This window comes from Anolis carolinensis, chromosome 2, assembly GCF_035594765.1.
Source record: "Anolis carolinensis isolate JA03-04 chromosome 2, rAnoCar3.1.pri, whole genome shotgun sequence".
NCBI lineage: Eukaryota > Metazoa > Chordata > Lepidosauria > Squamata > Dactyloidae > Anolis > Anolis carolinensis.
Window position 1 is genome coordinate 190,090,209 of NC_085842.1, and position 20,019 is coordinate 190,110,227.

General features: G+C 40.2%; 1 protein-coding gene across 2 annotated transcripts in view; it reads right to left on the reverse strand.

Annotated features, from left to right (window-relative positions):
- Positions 1-20,019, reverse strand: part of trpc4 (transient receptor potential cation channel subfamily C member 4) — a 181,867-nt gene that overhangs the window by 91,215 nt on the left and 70,633 nt on the right. The window contains exons 1-3 of one of the 2 annotated variants that reach the window (XM_062971373.1): positions 15,964-16,740; positions 13,059-13,463; positions 1,965-2,483 (exon numbers count right to left, since the gene is read on the reverse strand). In XM_062971373.1, the coding sequence (XP_062827443.1) occupies positions 1,965-2,483; positions 13,059-13,436 (897 nt within the window). In that variant the 5' untranslated portion in view covers positions 13,437-13,463; positions 15,964-16,740. Of the gene's footprint in view, positions 1-1,964; positions 2,484-13,058; positions 13,464-15,963; positions 16,741-20,019 lie in introns of those variants that run through there. The other variant, XM_003216851.4, reaches the window with a different exon arrangement.

Genomic DNA, 20,019 nt, shown 5'->3' on the forward strand with positions numbered 1-20,019 from the left:
ATTTTTAAGCGTAGTGGCCAGCATTTCAGAAGGTGCCGGGGAACTGGATTTTTTGAAATCATCTGGAAGTTTGGCCTTTTCTGTAATGTAGTGGCCTTGGTTGTTCCCAGGTTGAAAATGTGGGAGGGGAAGCTGTGGGAGGAGCTAAACCACCCACCCCAATAAGGAAGAGTTCTGCAGCTGTTACCTTTTCCTCACAGAGCAAGTTGCCAAAACAATTTCTGCTTCTTAGCAGGGAGTTGGACTGGATGACCCACAAGGTCTCTTCCAACTATGATTTTATGATTCTACGATGTGCTATGAAATCAATATTCGCCTCATTTGAATTCCTCAGGTAAACCCGCTACAGGTCCCACATTTTGGGCCTGTCATGAAGAACTGTCTGTTGCAAGAGACATTAGCCTTTCATGCTGCATTCTTGGAAAACCTTGTTAAAGATGCTAAGAAGAATTCATCATGAAGGTACCCACTCACATTTAGATGAATCACCTGTTAACAACCCCCCCCCCCCAAACACACACACACACACTTGCTTGGGTTAGGAGCACAAAATGTCCATGAAAATGAAAAATCACAAAAAACCCTATTTTTTATCCTGAGAAAACAATTAGGTAGGAATGTCTAGGTCTTCCAGTACAACTCTGTGGTCAATGTCCACTGTAAGCTGCCCATCAAATTGCATTGGAGGACCTAAGGATTACTAGAGAATTGTATCTACAGAAAACATTTTATTATTATAAAATAATAATAAAATGTTTGGGGTGAGAAGGGTGAAATATAAATACTGTAAATAAAATTTATTTATTTATTTATTGCTATCCTGGTTTTTTTTCTCCCTGCAAGAGGACTCAAAGCAGCTTACAACCTACAAAATTTAGACAGTTACAGTCAAAAATACAATATAAATCCCCAGGTAACTATGAACAAATTACAACATTTAAAACATTAAAATAATTTTAAAAATTCCCATTCCCCATAACAGAAGATATAAAACAGACATAAAAAACATATTATACATACAATTTAAAGTCATACAATATCCTATTCCTTTAGGCTGTAAGAAACAAATCAATCACCTGAGGTCCGCTATATATAAGTACTGAGCACCAATATAGTAAAGGTAAAGGTAAAGGTTTCCCCTGACGTTAAGTCCAGTCGTGTCTGACTCTGGGGTTTGGTGCTCATTTCCATTTCTAAATTGAGCCGGCGTTATCTGTAGACACCTCCGAAGTTATGTGGCCGGCATGACTGCATGGAGCGCCAATATAGCTGATACCAAAATGTATGTTTATAAAGCTATTGTTCTTCCAACTCTATTGTATGTCTGCAAAACATGGACCACGTCACTCAATTTCTGGAATTATTCCATCAGCATTGCCTTTGGAAAATCCTGTAAATATCTTGAGAATACAGGTGGACAAACATCAGTGTTCTGGAAGAAGTAATGAACACCAGCATTGAAATGATGATCCTCCGCCATCAGTTTCGCTGAACTGGCTTTGTTGTCCAAATGTCTGATCACCATCTCCCAAAGCAGTTACTTTAGTTTCAGCTCATGAATTGAATAGAATATTGGTGGACAGCAAAAGAAATTTAAAGATGGGCTTAAAGCTAGCCTAAAAATGTGGAATAAATACCAAGCACTGGGAAGCCCTAGCCCCCGAGCAATCTAATAGTTACCAACAGTGAAATGGATTTTGAGGAAGCATGAATAGAGAGCAAAAGGGAGAAATGTGCCAAGAGGAAGGCATGTAAAATAAACCCTTGTCATGTAAACCCTTCCGTCTAGAAATCTATGTCCTCATTGTGAAAGACCATACAGATCCAGAATAGGTCTCTACAGTAACTTATGGACCCACTACCAAGACTCTACCTTTGGAAGACAATCATACTGGCCACAAGTAATAGTCTGTGATGATTATCTCACACATTAATTACTTCAAAAATAATATGCTGCAACTTACCTCTTTCTGGCGATACTTAATTGCCAGTTTTAATCTTGCCAAATCATTGCCACTCTGCTCTTCTATAAGGCTGCTTTCATCTCTGTAGTTAAGGATGATTTCCAATTCCCTGGAACTTCGGGTCTGATCCAAGAGATCTTTTGCAAACTGCTTACATTGCTGAGACAGTTCCTCATATTCAGATTTAAATTCATTTTCCACTTTGCTTAGCTCCTGAAGTTCCCAGCTTAACTGAAAAGCTGTAAGAAAAGGATCCTCACTTGATAGGGCAATCAACGATGGACTGGCAAGAGCTCTGTAGATATTCAGCCTTGAACGGGAATGGCGAAGGCTGTCCACATCTGAGCTGGAGACACACTCCACACAGTTACAACGGACTTCATGAGGTCGGGGGACAGAAACACCCTTCTGTACTAAAAGTTTTATGATCTCATAATTGTTTGTATGGGCAGCCAGGATAATGGGAGTAATGTCTGGTGTAAATTCTGAAAACTGCTTGTCCAGAAGTATAGGTGGAACCTGTGTGGGAGAAAAAGTGAACAGAGTTATAGTTTCTTCGTAGCTCAATGGCCAGAACTAATTTTATGATGGTCCCTCCTATATCCAAAGACTGAGGACTCATCTACATGAGCTCAATAGCCCATACTGACTGAAAAGTTGCTCCTACATGACATCCATAGACCTCCGGTACTTATCACAAGGATGAAACTCTGGTACTTATTACAAGAAAGCAACCCCACAGTTTGGGCATGGTGTGAACGGCTCCTCATGGGCCACAGCTGCCATTCTCTTTTTCCTGTACCTGTCAGTCAAGGAAGGGGGGAAGAACAGGATCTGTGTCATGGCTGTCACCAATACTACTCTCTCCTTCTCTCTCTGTCTTCAAGTCTGATAGTTGTTCAAGCAGAAGAGGCATTTTGAATGAAAACAAGACAATGTAGGTTTTATTTTTACACTGCCTGAAAACCAAATGAAGCATAACAAGATAGTCTTTGGCCCCTTCCACACAGGACTAAATCCAGGGAGGAACTGGGATATTTAATTTCCATTCCTTCTGGGATTCAGTCCCCACCCCACCCCAAACTACGTGCTTTCATTGGGGGGAGGGGAGGCTAGATGCCCTCCCCCAGCCCCCCATTTTCCCCCTAAACTTACCTAAGTGGCCTTGCAGCATGCTCAGGCACCTCCATCCTGAGCTCCTGGTGCATCAAAATGCCCTTTTGGGGGAGGGAAGGAGGGATTTATGTGGGATTGCTGTGAGGATTGACCCCCAGGATTGTTAAAGCCCACACCTGGATATTTCCAGGTTTCCAATTAAACTAATCACCCATAAGTCTCCAAACAGTATTTGAAAAATTTGATTCCCCTTATCCCACAGAGGACAAAACAACCTCAAGCACAGCATCCACGCAGCCAGCAGGAAGAAGAAATAATCTCACATTCTGATGTCCCAGAGTTGCCCATTTCAAGATTTACATAAAATTCAAATAATGAGCTTCTGCCAATAACAGATGGACGGCTAATGAATACAGTTGATGCCTAATGTGTGGGATTCTATGTATTAGTTTCAGAAACAAGCATTTTCAAAACAGAGATGCAATGCCTTCATTTTGGACAGAATTCTAGGGTACCTTCAAAAATAAAAAGCTTATTAAAGCACTAATGAAAGCAACTGATTTTGCTTGAGTTAAAAATTTGTTCTCCCACCCCAGTGCACTTTCTTTTTTCTTGCTTTTACTTTCTCACTTGCTGGTCTTTTTGTTTTTCTACTCCAGTAGCCTGTGACAACTATACATAGGTTAGTACTTTAATCCCTTTACAATGGATTTAGCAGCAAAAAACCAATGAGAAATTCAGCTGAGCACTTCAAGACTGTCCTACATATGAGTAATTTGCAAAGACTTGTGAAGTTTATAATGGTGGGCTCCTACAGCCTTTAGTTTACCAAGCAGGGTATTACATAAATTGCACCAACATGAGAAGCTTCCATGTAAGCCTTCCTGCGACATCCTGGTTCTATGTGCCAACTTCTGATAAAGATGTTTTTACAGAAAAGCTGAGAAATCCCCCCTTTTATAGTGGATAGCTAGTGATTTGTCATACACAGGCAGATGATAAATCTACCTCTCAGTTTGTGTGCTTATAAGCAATTTACAGAATCTGGGAGATTAGTTTGATTCACCCTGGAAAGAGGAAAGCAGGCTGCTAATTCAGAAAATTTAAACACCTGTGAACTTTAATAAATCTTTGTGGAATGGTTTAATATTTATCTGCAAAGAATAGACTGGAGGGTATGTGTTAAAATGTTTGCATTTATTTCTTACTTTTTGCATCATTTCTCATTTATGCATCATCTAAACTGTAACATGTTTCATTTCAAGAAAACCTTGAATCTTTTTTTCATCTGGGACCTCAGTAGATCAGGCCCTCGAACCCAATGAAATCTCCTTGTACTCTCTTCAACCTACCTCTGGGGAGATGGTTCTATTTCCTACTACCCTTCCCCTTCTCCACCACCCCTTTCTTTCTTCCTGATTTTTCTGTCTCTCTGCCTCAGTGCTCACTCAACATTTTCCTCTACAAAATCTGCTCTCCACTCTTGTCAGAGCCTGGCAGTTTTCATCTTCCTCTTAGGCTGCTAGTTTCAATTTCTATTCTTTTTCAATTCTAGTCCTCAAAATAAAAGTAGCCATATTTGTATATTGTACTCATTATACATATCATGTGTAAGTCATGTAAAGGTTAACCAGTACATGTGCATGTAAGAGACACACAGAGAGATGCACCCATTAAATTTCCTATTTGGAAACTGTTGTATCCCTGCAGCTGATATAAGATAGACATGCCAACTTTGATCCTGGAATATGATCAAATTCTTCATTAATTATCTTCCTGAGAGGAAGCAGTGAGTAATTTTAGCAATTTTCTTCCTACTGTGAAAATGTCTTGGAAAACAGCACTAATTTCAAGGTCTATTCATAGTTAAAGACTAAAATTTACACATGGCTGTTTTGCAGCATTATCTGCATCGTTGTTATGCTGTTAAAGTGTTATAAAGGCAACTTTGACTTATCATGACCCTATAAATGAGAGACCTTGAATTCATCATATTATCAAAAGCCTTTCTCAAGTGTTGCAGACTCAGTGCCATGGCTTCCTTGATTTTGTCAATCCACCTGGAATACAGTCTTCCTCTTTTCCTACTTCTAAGTTGGCAAGAATTTGTGTCTTTTCTATCGGGTTCTGTCTTCTCATGATATAGCTAAAGTATCAGTCATTTTGGTTTCTAGGGAGTCTTGGGACCAGAGCCAGTCCAACAATGAGGCAAATTAAGTGGTCGCTTCGGGCGCAAAACATGCGGGGGCGCAGTCGAGACTGCTTTTTCTGTTGATTTGTTGTAAAACATGATGTTTTGGTGCTTAATTTGTAAAATCTTAATGTAATTTGATGTGTAATAGGCTTTTCCTTAATCCCTCCTTATTATCCAACATTTTTGCTTATCCAACGTTTTTATTTTTCAGTGATTGGTTTTTTTTTGGGGGGGGGGGGGCAAAATTCTGTTCGCCTACACTTGAAAAATACCTAGGGCCGGCTCTGCTTGGGACCCTTCCACATAGGCATATAACCCAGAAAATCAAGTCAGAAAATCCCACAATATTTGCTTTGAACTGAGTTATCTTGAGTCCACACTGCCATATAGGTAAAGGTAAAGGTTTCCCTTGATGTTAAGTCCAGTCGTGTCTGACTCTGGGGGTTGGTGCTCATCTCCATTTCTAAGCCAAAGAGCCAGCGTCATCTGTAGACACCTCCAAGGTCATGTGGCCGGCATGACTGCATGGAGCACCATTACCTTCCCGCTAGAGAGGTACCTATTGATCTACTCTCATTTGCATGTTTTCGAACTGCTAGGTTGGCAGAAGCTGGGGCTTACAGCGGGCACTCATTCCGCTCCCCAGATTTGAACCTGTGACCTTTTGGTCCACAAGTTCAGCAGCTCAGCGCTTTAACACACTGTGCCACCAGAGGCCCCCACACTGCCATATATTCCAGTTCAATGCAAATACTGCATATACACAAGTATAAGCTGGGGTTTTCAGCCCTTTTTAGGGCTGAAAAATCCCCCCTTGGCTTATACTCAAGTGAGGGTCCTGGACGGCTTATATTTGGGTCAGCTTTTACTCGAGTATATAGGTAATAAGAATTGGAAAGTCTTATCATACTAAAGTCTGATTATTATCTTAAATTACAGGTTTATGTAAATATTCAAAAATATTTAACGTACTGATACCACAATTAATGTAATTTTATTGGTATCTATTTTTATTTTTGAAATTTACTAGTAGCTACTGCATTTCCCACCCTCGTTTTATAGAATCATAGAATTATAGAGTTGGAAGAGACCTCATGGGCCATCCAGTCCAATCCCCTGCCAAGAAGCAGGAAAATCACATTCAAAGCATCTTATACTCGTGTCAATAAGTTTTCCCACTTTTTTGTGGTATAATTAGGTGCCCCAGCTTATATTCAAGTCGACTTATACTTGAGTATGTACAGTAATGTGAGATTTTATTCAGCGGCATGGAAAGGGTCTTATTTGCTTTAATACCCATTTATGTGTCTTTTTGTAGTTCAGAATATCCATGGAACATCTGTCCAGCACTACATTTTAAATGAGCTGATTTTCTTCCTATCACCTTTTTTCACATAGAAACCGGAAATACAATGGCATGAAAACACTTTTAGCCATCTTCATTTGCAGCAATTATCTTTGGTGGTTTTAATTATTCAAGGATTTGATTGGTATGTTATTCCTAAATATCTCTAGGTCATCCAGGAAAATTCTATGGTCAACCTCTGGTAGAAGTTGACCATAGTCATCCTGGACATTAGAAATTCCTAGAGAGGTGTTCTCTCAGATAAAAAGTGATTTGTTTTCAGTTTTCCCACTATTGTTGGGGTTCTGCATACCTAGCCCCTGCAAAAGTCAAAGGCCTACTGTAACATTTCACAAAACAGTTGTGTGTAAATTTTATACAGAATAAATCTGATGTGATAAAGATTTTAATCAGTCTACGATTCTGATCTTCACATTTTCTCAACACTCAAAAAGTATGTCTCTTAAAAACATTTTCCCAAGTATTTTAGAATATTATTTCCATCCCTATTTTGAAGTCATAATGAGTACAGCCCTCATGACTTTTTGGTATGCTTATCTCCTATGAAGTTGCCTAATTCCATTTAAAACTAATCAAATTAGTTCAATTATTGTTGTTGCAGCTCCAATGAGGTGAAAGTATGTCACACATGAGGACACTGAACCATTTCATCCACCAGTTGAAGTCAGGCCTGTAGTGACATTATTAAAAAGGGAATGCTAGCAGAGAAATCAGCTCCCTCCTGCAGTAAATCCCACCTAATTTGCCATCTGTACCAGCAGACAGATGTTTTATCTGCCTCTACTCTCTTGTCTGTCTGTATGAACTCCTAAACTATACCCTACCTGTCCTTACTTATTCCAGGGTCAGAAGGGTCAGCAGACAAAACCTATCACTTAAGAATTCTATCATCTTCTTGATGTAGTGGGCAGATTCTCAACTGTTTTTGCTTTTGACAGGCAAACATATGTGAAGTGCAAGAAGATGTCAGTTATCAAACACTGTCATCTAATTCCAATTATGAGTGTCAAATACTAAGGACAATTGGTCACTTCAGCAGCACTTACCTTAAAAATTGGAATTACCACTGCATGCCAACTATTTTACAAGGACTTAATTGAAATATTGAACAAACTGCACTGGCTGTCATGTACAACAGGCAATTACTGTAGCAGCTACAGTGTAGCTCATAAATAATGAGATACAGTACAGTCTCACTTATCCAAGCTAAACGGGCAGGCAGAAGCTTGGATAAGTGAATATCTTGGATAATTAGGAGGGATTAAGGAAAAGCCTATTAAACATCAAATTAGGTTATGATTTTACAAATTAAGCCCCAGACATCATGTTATACAACAAATTTGAAAAAAAAGTAGTTCATGATATACAAAATGGCTTGGATCATCCAGAGGCTTGGATAAGCGAGGCTTGGATAAGTGAGACTCTACTGTATATGTTAGGTTTGTTTGATTCTACTAAAGAGTTGTAGTTGTAAGTATTTTATAAGTTTAGAATGCAACATTTAATCTATTTCAATATTTAAATTTCAATGCTGCTTACAGATCCTTTCAGTTTGTACACCACTTTTTATTTACTGAACAGTGACACACACACACACACACATACATATATGAATACATTTAAAGTACAGAGGGAAATCTTCCAATATATGATCAAGAAAACAGGGAATTCCAAGAACATATAACTGGGGAAAATAGGAACAGGCAGTATCTGAGAAGGTTTCTTAAATGGGGAGTAAAGCAGAGAGAATATCTGCTCCAAGGCAGCTGTGGACCATGTATGTCAACTGGATCATGATGAGAAACATTACACCTTGATATGGCTGCAATCCTTTCGGCAGAACCCAAGGCAGGTCACATATAACCCTAACCCACCACTCATCTACATCAATGCTACTTAAATCACCAGATGTGGGGCTCTGGTAGGTTTTTCCCCAATGTGCCACTATAACTTTTTTTTTTCTTTCCTAGAGACATGCCATGGCACTCTATAACTCTCAGAGTGGCATAGTCCACACATCACCACACTGAGTACCACGATACTCAGCTCTGCTCACAAATCCACACAGCTCTGCAGTGACTGCTGGTGGTTTCCATGTCGGTGTAGAAGCATATACATTCCAGGTTTCAATCTCAGTTTTATCCAACGGACAGAACCTATTTCATATATAGAGTTCAAGCTTGAAATAAAACTCAGAGCTATTTCATCACCCTCGCATGGAAAACACCAGTTGAACTGCATTTCTATCGTCCCATTGGTCCCAGACAGCCGATTTGTGATTTACTGATGACACATTGCATAGAAGGCTACCATACTTGTTTACATACCTGGATGGAGGACTATATATGGCTTGCTAAGTCCGTTGTTATTGCCGTCCTGATTTAGTTATGGTTTTTAGCCACAATTAGGTATGGTTTTTAGCCACAATAACACTCATAACCATAAAATGTAGAAGAGCAGCAACAAATCAGTATCCACATTTAGACAGGATACGGTGTATCATCAGCCCCACTCCCTTCAAATTTAAGAACAGCTCCACAGCCACTCTATGGTCTGGTGGGACATCAACATTAGTGCATTCCTTCTCCTACCTCCAGGCCCCAGGTCTGGGCCCAATGAAATCCAGGTCTTGCAGATTTTGTCTTCACACCTCATCCCATATACAACAGTGCCCTTGGGATGTTCTTGCCAACTTTGGAACAGGAATTCTAAATGATCATGACTGGCAAATGGGAAAAGGAGGTTTCAGGAGGGTTGTGTCTCACTCTCCTGATACCTCCTGCCCCCAAATTAAATAATTAAGGGAATCCGCAGGATTCTGGAGTAAAAGAACAAAGGCATCCCCTCTCCTCTCCATAAATTTCTCCAGTTCACCTATGGGAAGTTTTAAAATCTTATGATGCACATCCTTCCTCCTGATCTTAACTTTCTCTAGGACCTCATAAGTTTTTAGGGTCCTGAGTAAGCCTTATTTGTTTTACCAATGGTTTCTGGGACCAAACCCCAACAAGGTCCATTTTAGCTGTGTAAGTGTGGTACTGTTACTCTGGAGAACTTCCTCCTGAAATGTCTCAAAGGAGAAGGTGAGGGCCTGACAAATTCCTTATGGTCAGGCATTTTGGTTCCCCATTTTGTGACACATTTATTTTTTCAGTAAAAGTGGATTAATTTGAGTCAAAGCAGGAAACCCCTGCTTTATCCTGCAATAATTTGTGAAAAGCACGGGTCTAATGGGCTTTGGACTCTGTGGGGACAGACTGCCGGATAGCCCTAGGACTAGCTGAGGGGCCTGTCCACACACCCACCTTGCATCTTTTGGGCACCTGAAGCCCAAATATGTGAGATGGCGCCCACCTGTTTCCCAACGCCTCCCCTCCCCACAAAACACAAAATAAAAATAAAACTTACTGGGTACCATTAGGCCTCTCTTCAGGCCTGATGGAACATACCAATGACATGTGAGGAGATGGGGGAGCCAGGTGCGACCTCCCCCATTTCCTCACACATCATTGGTATGTTCCATCAGGCTTGAAGAGAGGTCTAATGGCTCTCCGTAAGCTTAATTTTTATTTTTAAGGGTTTTGGGGTTTTTTTGGATGGCCAGATGCCATCCCGAAAATTTTCGGGATGACATGTGGACAGTCAATGGGCAAAGCCCGTTTTTTCCCCTGGCTGTGCGGACTTAAACCCATTCTGAAGTGGGTTTAATATATGTCTGGAACTCCCCCTAGTCAGGGCCAGTACATATACACTGTACAAAGAATGCAGTTTGTCACCACTTTAACTGCCATAGCTCAATGCTATTGAATCATAGGATTTAAAATGCAGTGAGGCACCAGTACTCTCTTGCCCCTTCTACACCGCCATATAATCCACATTATCAAAGCAGACAATTCAAATTATTTGCTTTGAACTGGATTCTATAAGCCTACACTGGCATATAATTCAGTTTAAAGCACATAATCTGGATTTTATATTGCAGTGTGGAAGGGGTCTCAGTCAGAGAAGACTAAAGAAAGGCACCCGTACCACCTTCCGTTCTTGTACTTTTTTGTTTTGGTGAGATTCATAAATGGTTTTATTTATTTTCATGTAGGACGTGTGCAGAAAGCAAGATTACTCCAGGCATATGGTGTTGTAGAAAAAATGTGTCTGAAAAAGGAGAAATGTCAAGAGAACCATTACCTGGAAAGAGAATAAAAAGGAGGAATGGGGGGATGATGTAGCAAAAAATCTATTGTTTCCTATGTTCAGAATACCTGGTAATGTAGCAATGCAAACAACACAGGAAAAATTATTAAACCAAATGCTTTCCTAAAGACTATAGAGCAATTATTTTGCAATTACAAAATGTATTATGTACTTTGCTCATTTTTTCTACTGAATCCATGAGAGCAAGACAGTGTAATTAAATGATACTGTATGAATTGTGAGATGCCTCTAGACATTTAAACCTATTGTTCTCTTACATTTTTTCAACACAGTACTGATAATGTATGAAAATTGAAGTGAATTTAATTGAATTTAAATTTGTAACACCAGCTCATTAAAGAGGGGGGGGGCTAGATCTATCCTGCCCTATATCTCAGAATGTGATACCAGATTATCTGCTTTGAATTGGATTATATGAGGGCCCTTACAGACATGGATAAATCCTGGGGGGAACTGGCATATTATATCCTAGTTCCTCCGAGGATTTAATCCACACACACACCCCAAACCTGGGCCTTAACCTGGGGAGAGGGCGGTGGAGGCAGCCCAGAAGGTATGGAGCCAGCTCATTTCCCCCCAAAAACTTACATCAAAATGATGCATTGAGATGTTTCGACATAACAGGAACTTTCCACAGAAGGGCCTGAGCATGCGGCCAGCCCGCTAGGGTAAATTGGGGGAGGGGGGCTGGGGGCTGAAGGGGGAGGTTGAGAATGCCATCCTACTCCTTTGAGCTTCAGGAACCTGAAGAACTGGGATTATTCCAGATTAAACTCAGATTATTCCAAAGTAAACTGGGATTTCTCATTTTACTTCAGATTAATTAAGCATCTTACTGACAGGTTCAGATCTATTGAGGTGCTGAGTCTGTGGGGATTGATTCCGGAATCGTAGAACGTGGTCCTGGAAGTCAAAGATCCGGACCTGTGGTTAGGTGTTTAATCGGGAGTAAAATGAGAAATCCCAGCTTACTTTAGTATAATCTGGGTTTATCTGAGATGTTGTTTGGATGCCTCAGGTACACCCGTGACCCATCATGGGTTTTAGGGTCTGTGTAGAAGGGCCCTAAGTGTACATGGCCAGATAATTTGGAATAAGCAGATCAGATAATGGGCTATAGGATAATGTAGATCCAGGCAGAGAGAGAGCAAGAGAAAGAAAGACCAAAAGAAAGAAAAGAGAGAAGATAACAACTGTGTAAGAATATACAGGCAGTCCTGAAGTTACAAACAAGATAGGATCTGTATGTTGTAGTTGGGCCAAGGGGCAATAATGGTTCTAAGGGTTTGTTCTTAAAGGTTTGTTCTATGGGTTTGTTCTATAGGTTTGTTCTTAAATTGAATTTAGATGTAAGTCAGAACAGGCACATTTTAAAAGTGTAACTTCATTCATCTATCTTTGGATAGCATAGGGGAGGATTAACATCCCTGTGGTTTTTGTTTTGCTGTCTGTGCCCCTATTCAGAAGATTTCACCTCACTTTCTGTACCTGTGATAGTTGGATTTTTTTAAAATGGCTTGTTGCGGAAACAAGGATTGGTGATAAAGCTTCAGGTGAGACACCCTTTTTTCTTATGATAACCCTTACAAGAGTGATTTCCCTTTTTATGGGGAGATTTCTCTCACTTCCTGTTGTCTTACTCCCATTTATAATTATGAGATGTTTGTAAGTGAGGTCTTGGAAACTTGGAGACTGCCTGTATACTCAATTTCTCTATAATCATATATGCCGCTGTTATCTCCAGCTGTTAGCTCCCCTCCCTCCCCGCCCACTAAGAACCTTGAAAATGTTGAGCAAATTTAAAAAAAAAACACCAAATGATGGTTGTAAGTGACATGACATCACTTTCCAGGAGTTCTTAACCCCTCCTAGTCCATCCAAGTGCTCATGCTTGTTTTCTATGGGAATTACCTGCTGCATTGTAATCTACCTCTCTGCCAGGCAAAGGGAAGCAGGGCAGACTCTGAGATGCCACAAAAGCTGAGTTCATGAACAATGAGAACAAAAACATGTACAGAAACAGAAGCACAGAAACACAAGCAAGCTGTTTTAATTCAAACATCTTTTGTGTGTAATAACTCCCCAGTGATTAACCTTCTCAGGTTATTTCTTCAATCTACTTCTGGTTTTATAAGAGCTTTCTGGGGTTGGGGCGATGTTGCTGATTCTGGACACTACCTCTCAAAATGGAAGTTTCTCCAAATACCTGTTTCTCCCCGCTGGGCTTCTTGTGGTTTAACAGCAGTTCAACAGCGCCAACCACTTCCTTCCTGATGGCATGCAACAGGGCATCCCCCACATAAACATTAAAGCTCAAGAGCAGCTCTATGAGCTCTAGGTTTTCATTTTCAATTGCAATAAGGAGAGCCGTCCTTCCAAGGGGGTCAATGCAATTAATATTGATCTTGAAATAAATTTCCGCTTCCTCCAGGGCTTGCTTCACACTGGCATAATCTCCTTTCTCCACCGCACTCAAATAGGCTTTCTCAGCAGGTGACAATTCAGACTCGGCTCGCACAATGCGAAGTGGGATGCGATCTCTGTACGGGGCACTGACGGTTCTCTTGTAATAGAACTGGGCCATAGTTTACACCACCCTAAACATGTTTCTCTGAAAGAGAAAAGAAAGAATGAATCAGTTGCAGTAAAAAGGTATGAATGCATGACCTAAATGGCTCCCTATGTAGCTCCTGTGTTGCTCTGAACACCTTCCCCACCCTCTACAGGCGCATCCAACAGCTCAATAATCTGGGAATATTTGCGTTTAAAAAACATGACTGTTCCCGGTTCGTAATCTACACATGCCCCAGAAAGTGCATGCCTTTGGGGCAAGTGTCCAGATGTGCTCCCGGATCTTTCTGGGAGAACACTTGGACACCCAAACCCCCTCCCCAACCCCACTTTAAAAGTAAAAGAACTTACTTGAAGTTCATTAGAGTGGTGCCAGAGTGGTCTCCCCCATCCTGACGCATCATTCCTACTTGCCAGGAGAGCTCCGGCACCACTCTAATAGAGGCCAGGTAAGTTCTTTTACTTTTAAAGGGCTTTTGGGCAGAGGGTTTATGTTTTTGCGGTTTTCCAGGCTAATTTAGCCTGGAAAGCTTTGGAACTACTATCTGGATTGCCTCTTCAAAAGCCCAGAACTTTTGAGGGTGCATTCCAGACAGCAGAAGTAGTGAGTTTATCCCGCATCTTCCAAGAAGGCGTGGAATAAACCCACTAGCAAATTAATTCACCACAAACCAGGCCTTTCCTGGTTTGTGGTGAATTAATTCATGTTTTCCTAGGACGTCATCTGGGTGGCCCCCTTTTATTTTTGGGAACTCTTGTGTTAAAGGGGCTATCTAGAGAGGCCCTATAGCAAAGCTTTCCAAACTTTTCATGCAACACGATAATTCAGTTTTACTGGCAAACTGGAGATCAAACCAACCTCTTATAAAAGTTTTATACTATATAATATATACAGTCAAGAAAGAGTTACTGTTGGTGGTCAGTTCTTCTGTCTGAGGTATTCAAGTCTTTCTGAATAGGACTACATTTACAAAAATGGGTTCAAAGATTTTTATTTCCTCTGCTAAACTGGACTGCACACTATGCTCTTTGCTGTTGAAATGGGGTGGGATGGAATTGAATGGGAGATTCCCATGGCTGGTAAAAGTGGTATCTAACTGCATTAATTCTATGGTGTAAATGGACCCATGGGGGCAACTCCACCTTTCTAGGAATCTCTAGCTCTTCCAGTGCAATTATTTAGGTAGCTTCCACCAGCAGTTGACTAGAGTCATGTTGGATGACCTAGAAATTGCTAGAGAGGTATTCACTCATGTAAAAAAAAATCCAGCAATTTCTTTATTCATAGTTTTTCACTTTCGTATAGGTTTTGTGCCCCAAACCCTAGCGAATGCAGAGGGCTCGCTGTATTTAGAATACATTCCTGTACTATTCCCTAAGTGGTCTATTGTCCCAAGTCACTACTTACAAGATTGCTAGTATTCATTAACCATTTTATATTTGATTTTAGTGTCTAGCCTCTCTCTGTATCTTTCCATTCTTTATTAAGTGAAACAGCCCACCTGTGCCAAAAACATCCTTGCCATGTGCCTACATATACACATCAGTATGCATGAGAGAAAACCTAGGATTGAAAGGCAAGAGACAAGCACAAGAGATCATAGGTAGTCTCATATGCATTAATGAAGTAATTAGCTCAATTAGAGCTTGGGACATTGTCTTTAATAGGTAATTTGTTATGCTTTGCTGCTGCTGGTGATTATTGTTATTGTTATTGAAAGCTAACATGGTAGCATTACTCTGAAGAATGCTAACTTTTTTCAAAAATACACTTAATTCACAAAAAGAATTTTTGCCTACATTATTCTAAAAGTAAGATTCTCGAAATAGCTAATAAATGGTATATAACATATACATGAGACCAGTGGGAGAGGTATGTGGATGACATATAACTCTATTACTCCTTACCATCATAAGACAAAAAAGCAATTTCATTCCTAAACTGGTACTGAATGAGGGCAAACAAATTGAAAATTAAGATGGAGGGGCTACTGGCCAGGCCCCATCCACACTACCAGATAACTGAATCCAGATAATCTGCTTTGAACTGAATTATATGGCAGTGTATTCACATAATACAGTTCAAAGCAGTCAATCTAGCATCAGATACTGGATTATATGGCAGTGTAGATCCAGCCTTAGCCACATCTTGTTTGGGTTACTGTAACAGGCTCCCTTTGAAGAGTTTTCAGAAACTTCAACTGGCCCAAAGAGCTGCAGCCAGATTGCTAACTGTTGTTGGCTGCAAGGGAGCACATAACTCAGAGCCCATTCAGACACGCCTTAAAAATGAGACCTGTTGTGCTTCTACTGGAGGCATCCAAATGACACCTCTGGTAAAACCAAATTAATGAAACACCTGGTAAGATCTGGATCTCAGGATGAGGAAATGATAGCAATCAGGATGGCATGTAGACACACACACCCTCCCAGGAAAGCCTGGGTTTTTTTAGGGGGTGAACTTGAGGGCAGTCTGTGATAGAGTGGTGGTGGTGGTGATGATATGGTATATTTTTATAGTGCTGTGTAGTGAACCTTACCTATTAGGCCGGGAATGAAGCCTTGGTAACAGTGAGTGAGGCAGGCATCCATTTTGTAGAGGAATGCCAGGCAGCCATCTTGAGTGTGGTTACAAAGGAGGAGGAGCTTAGAGAGAGACTCCTAGGATTGGTCAACCAGAGCAGATGGGAGGAGCCAAGTCTTAGAGTGCAGGGGGAAAAAAAAGAGCTCCAGGAAGTTCTGTCTGGAGGGTTTGAAGAAGGCTGTTCTGTTTGAGGGTTTGAAGAGAGCAGTTTGGTTTTGGAGTTTGGATAGTGTGTGTGTGAGAGAGAACTGAAAGCTGTGGAAACTGACAGGCTAAGTCAGGCAGTTTGGATCTCTTGAGGGGAGGATAACTCAAGGGATTGTCTCTCACTACTGGGCTGGTTAATAGAAGGACTCTAGGCTAGAGTTAATTAACAACCCAGGGGAACTCGTGTCTATTCTCAGCAAATAGAGCGAGGGTTTTTGTGACCAATAGACAGATTGGTTGGTTGGAACTGTTTGAAACTAAGTGAAGTAACCTGAAACATACAACTAAGTTAAGCTGAAGAACGTCTGTAACCGATTACGCTTATGAACCTCTCTGAAGTAATTATTTGCCTGTTTTTAAGAAAATAAATTTTATTCTATTTTCAACTTTCAAGAGCCTCCACAGTGTATATTTTCCATCAAGAAGACTTTATAAAAGTTCCAGCAATACAACAATAAAATACCACAGGAAAGCCTCATAGTGAACTTCAGTTTGGGAGCCAGGGGTGGGAAACAGTGTGGGCAGTAAATGGGAGAAACTTATCTCAGACACATTTAACAACAAAAATCCTAAAGACATTTTAGGTTGGTGGCAGTTACCATTTTAAAAGAAAATCTGTTATAACCAGCCTCCCTGCTTTGCTCATTCTTTTATATTGGTGGCAGCGGTGGGATATTATAAAAAGATTCCCCCCTGCCTGAAGGAGTAGCCTCTTAGCCCCCCTCTCTGCTCAGTCTTTGCTGTCATTGCAAATGGTGCTTTACAAGAAAACAGTAAGAAAACAGTACCTTACCCTCAGGCTTTCCAGCTAAAGATTGTGATACACTGGATGACTGGCACTCTTCCAGATAAAGCAAAAGTGATCGTGCTCAGTCAAAATGCAAATCAAGAGAAAATGATACAGAGCTCAATGGGGTCAGCCCCCCCCCCCCCCCAATGAAATCTCACATATGATCCTTGAAACTGAGAGTTGAACAATAATGAGGATTCAATTTGCACAACTAAAACTAGTATGCCAGCAACATCCATGCCTGAAGATGTCCTATCTACCTACAGTAACTCATGACCTGATTACATTCCATTTGGATTATGATAATAGACTCATATTTGGTGTTGCCTTTTGGACCTTCAGCAGATCCGAAGCACTGTGTCCATGTAACTTCCATGTTACAACAGCTTCTCTAACTAGTTTTCTGTTTCCAGGTAGAAGTGCTTGTTAGGACCTACATGGATTGGGTCCAGGCTGTCTGAAACTTTGTATCTCTCTATGTGAGCTTGTGATGATGTAGGCTGGATCTACACTGCCCAATATCCCAGGATCGGATCTCAGATTATCTGCTTTGAATGGATTATATGAGTCTACACTGCCAGATAATCTGGGACAAGCAGATAATCTGGGATCAGATCCTGGGATACAGGGCAATGTAGATCCAGGCTACATCATCATAAGAAGAGGTGACACAGGAAAGAGGTTTCTCAGTGGCTGCTTTCATGCCTCTCTTGAGATGATTGGTGCCTCTGCTTTCTCTTTCCTCGGGCAGGCAAAACATCCTATAGTTTAGGTATATCTTTAATTCTCAACTCATTGTGATTTTTTAAATTGCATGTGGTGCACCTTCATCTCATTACTAAGTTTTACAAGTGCATTAATGGTTTTAAATGTAGTGTTTTTAACAAACTGTTTACTTTTTAAATATCTGTATTATTATTATTATTATTATTATTATCAACAACAACAACAACAACAACAACAACAACAACAACAACAACTTTATTTTTGTATCCTGCCTCCATCTCTCCGAAGGGACTCGGGGTTTCTCACATGGGTACAAGCTCGACATTGACATAAGTTAAAACAATCAATGAAATTAAAAACAATATAACAATATTGTATAAAACAGCATAAAACTGCATAAAACAACATGAAAACATATCAGTTACTTAAAAGCCTGAGCATAAGTGCAGGGGTGAGCTTGTGCAGGACTCCGAGTGAGGCTCGAGGATAAAATAGGGGTGCTCAGGGAAGGCAAGGAAAAGTCTCATTAAAAATATTAACAGCCAACAAGGATGAGGGACAATGATAAAGTGCAGTGATTGTAAACAAGTTGGGTATCTGGGTGGACTATTCTTCCAACTAGATCTTAGATGTACTCTGTTTTAATTTGACTGCCATCTGCCTTTGGCCACATGTGAAAAGAATGGCAACATATATATTAATAAAAGAAATAAAATATTTGGGCCAGGGGAAATGGTATCATTTAGTGATACATTAAAGCAGGGAGTTGAACAGATGGGTTTGGAGTACCACAACAAAGTATTTATTAAATGGGATTATGTATATACCTTGCCAAGAAAACCCTATTAAATTCATAGAGCTACCATAAGGAAACAGTCGACACTTATTGAAATCTGGCTTGATGGGGCATTTTATAAAGAAGAATCATTTAAGTGAATTATATTCATGAATCATAGTATAGCCTGCAGCAGACTGAACTGTGGTTGGTTTGCAAGAAGTTAAGAGGAAGAGTATACAGAAGGAACGCAAATTAGCAGTAACGAGGATAAGATCCAAAGGTAACATTTTCCTTGAATTAACATTTTTTTCACAAAACACATGTTTTTTTGTCCTCTCAACAGATGTTCTGCATTGTCTGTGGGTGATATTATCATGGCTGCTTTAGTACACCAAATTCTGAAATTAAAATGCTTTTGTTTAAAAAACAACACTTTTGACAACATGAAAAGCTCGTCATTAACCACTTTATAGCACAATTAACCATTTTCATTTTTAAAAGCCCTCACAACATTGCACAGTTTGAAGTCTGCCCCTGCAGCATTTTTGTATTATCCCCTTCCTTTTTTATCCTGTGAAAGAAGAATTATTGTTATGGGTTATTTTTCTATCTTTCAATCTTATTTACAATCTTTCAATGTCATTCTCTGCTATATGGCAGCAAATACAAAAAGAGCAAGTGGAACATACTGTAATCATTATATCTTCCATTGCTTCTGAGAGGCAAGGAAAACGTTATTTTATTTTAGCGGGGAAAAATAAAAATATCATCCTGAATGCTTCAGGGATATGCCATTGTTACTAAAGTAAAGCACAGCCAGGTGTCTCCCTGTTTGCAAAATTTAATTGGGAGGAAAGGGGATTGTTCCATTCTCCGCCTGGAATATTCCAGAGCCTTAGGAAAATATGGTATTTCAAATGCCAACCAGTATGCCTTCCCCATTGTTGTTGCGGCATTGCATCTGGAACATCTCTGTCTGCTACGCTCAATTAGTCTGGTACAACCTAGTCAAGCTAGCCGTTATGCCGCGAAAATACTGCTTGGATTCTAAATACAATTCCTTAATCTTCAAATCCAAACTATTAAATAGCCCACACATTTTATAAATCATCAGCACGGTTTCTTGTTATAATATGCCCTTGGGAACTAGTTTTACACTTTTAGGTTACATTTCATAGCACAAGCGGTACAGCTACACTCTAGCATTAATGCAGTTTGACACCATGTTAATCTGCCAAGACTGAGTGCTATGGGATCCTGGGAGTTGTAGATGGCGAGGTCTTTAGCCCTGAGAGAGAAGACTAGAGACTTCAGAAACTTACAACATCCAGGATTCCATAGAATTGAGCCAGGGTAGTTAAAGTGATGTAAAACCATTAATTCTAAAGTGTAGATCATTTTGGAGTTGGGTGCCATCTCTACGCAGCTGTAAACATGGCTTTTAAAGCAAGCCTTTGATCTTACATAGGTTTTTAAGGATTAATCCAAGGACTTGTTGTGGACATCACGTC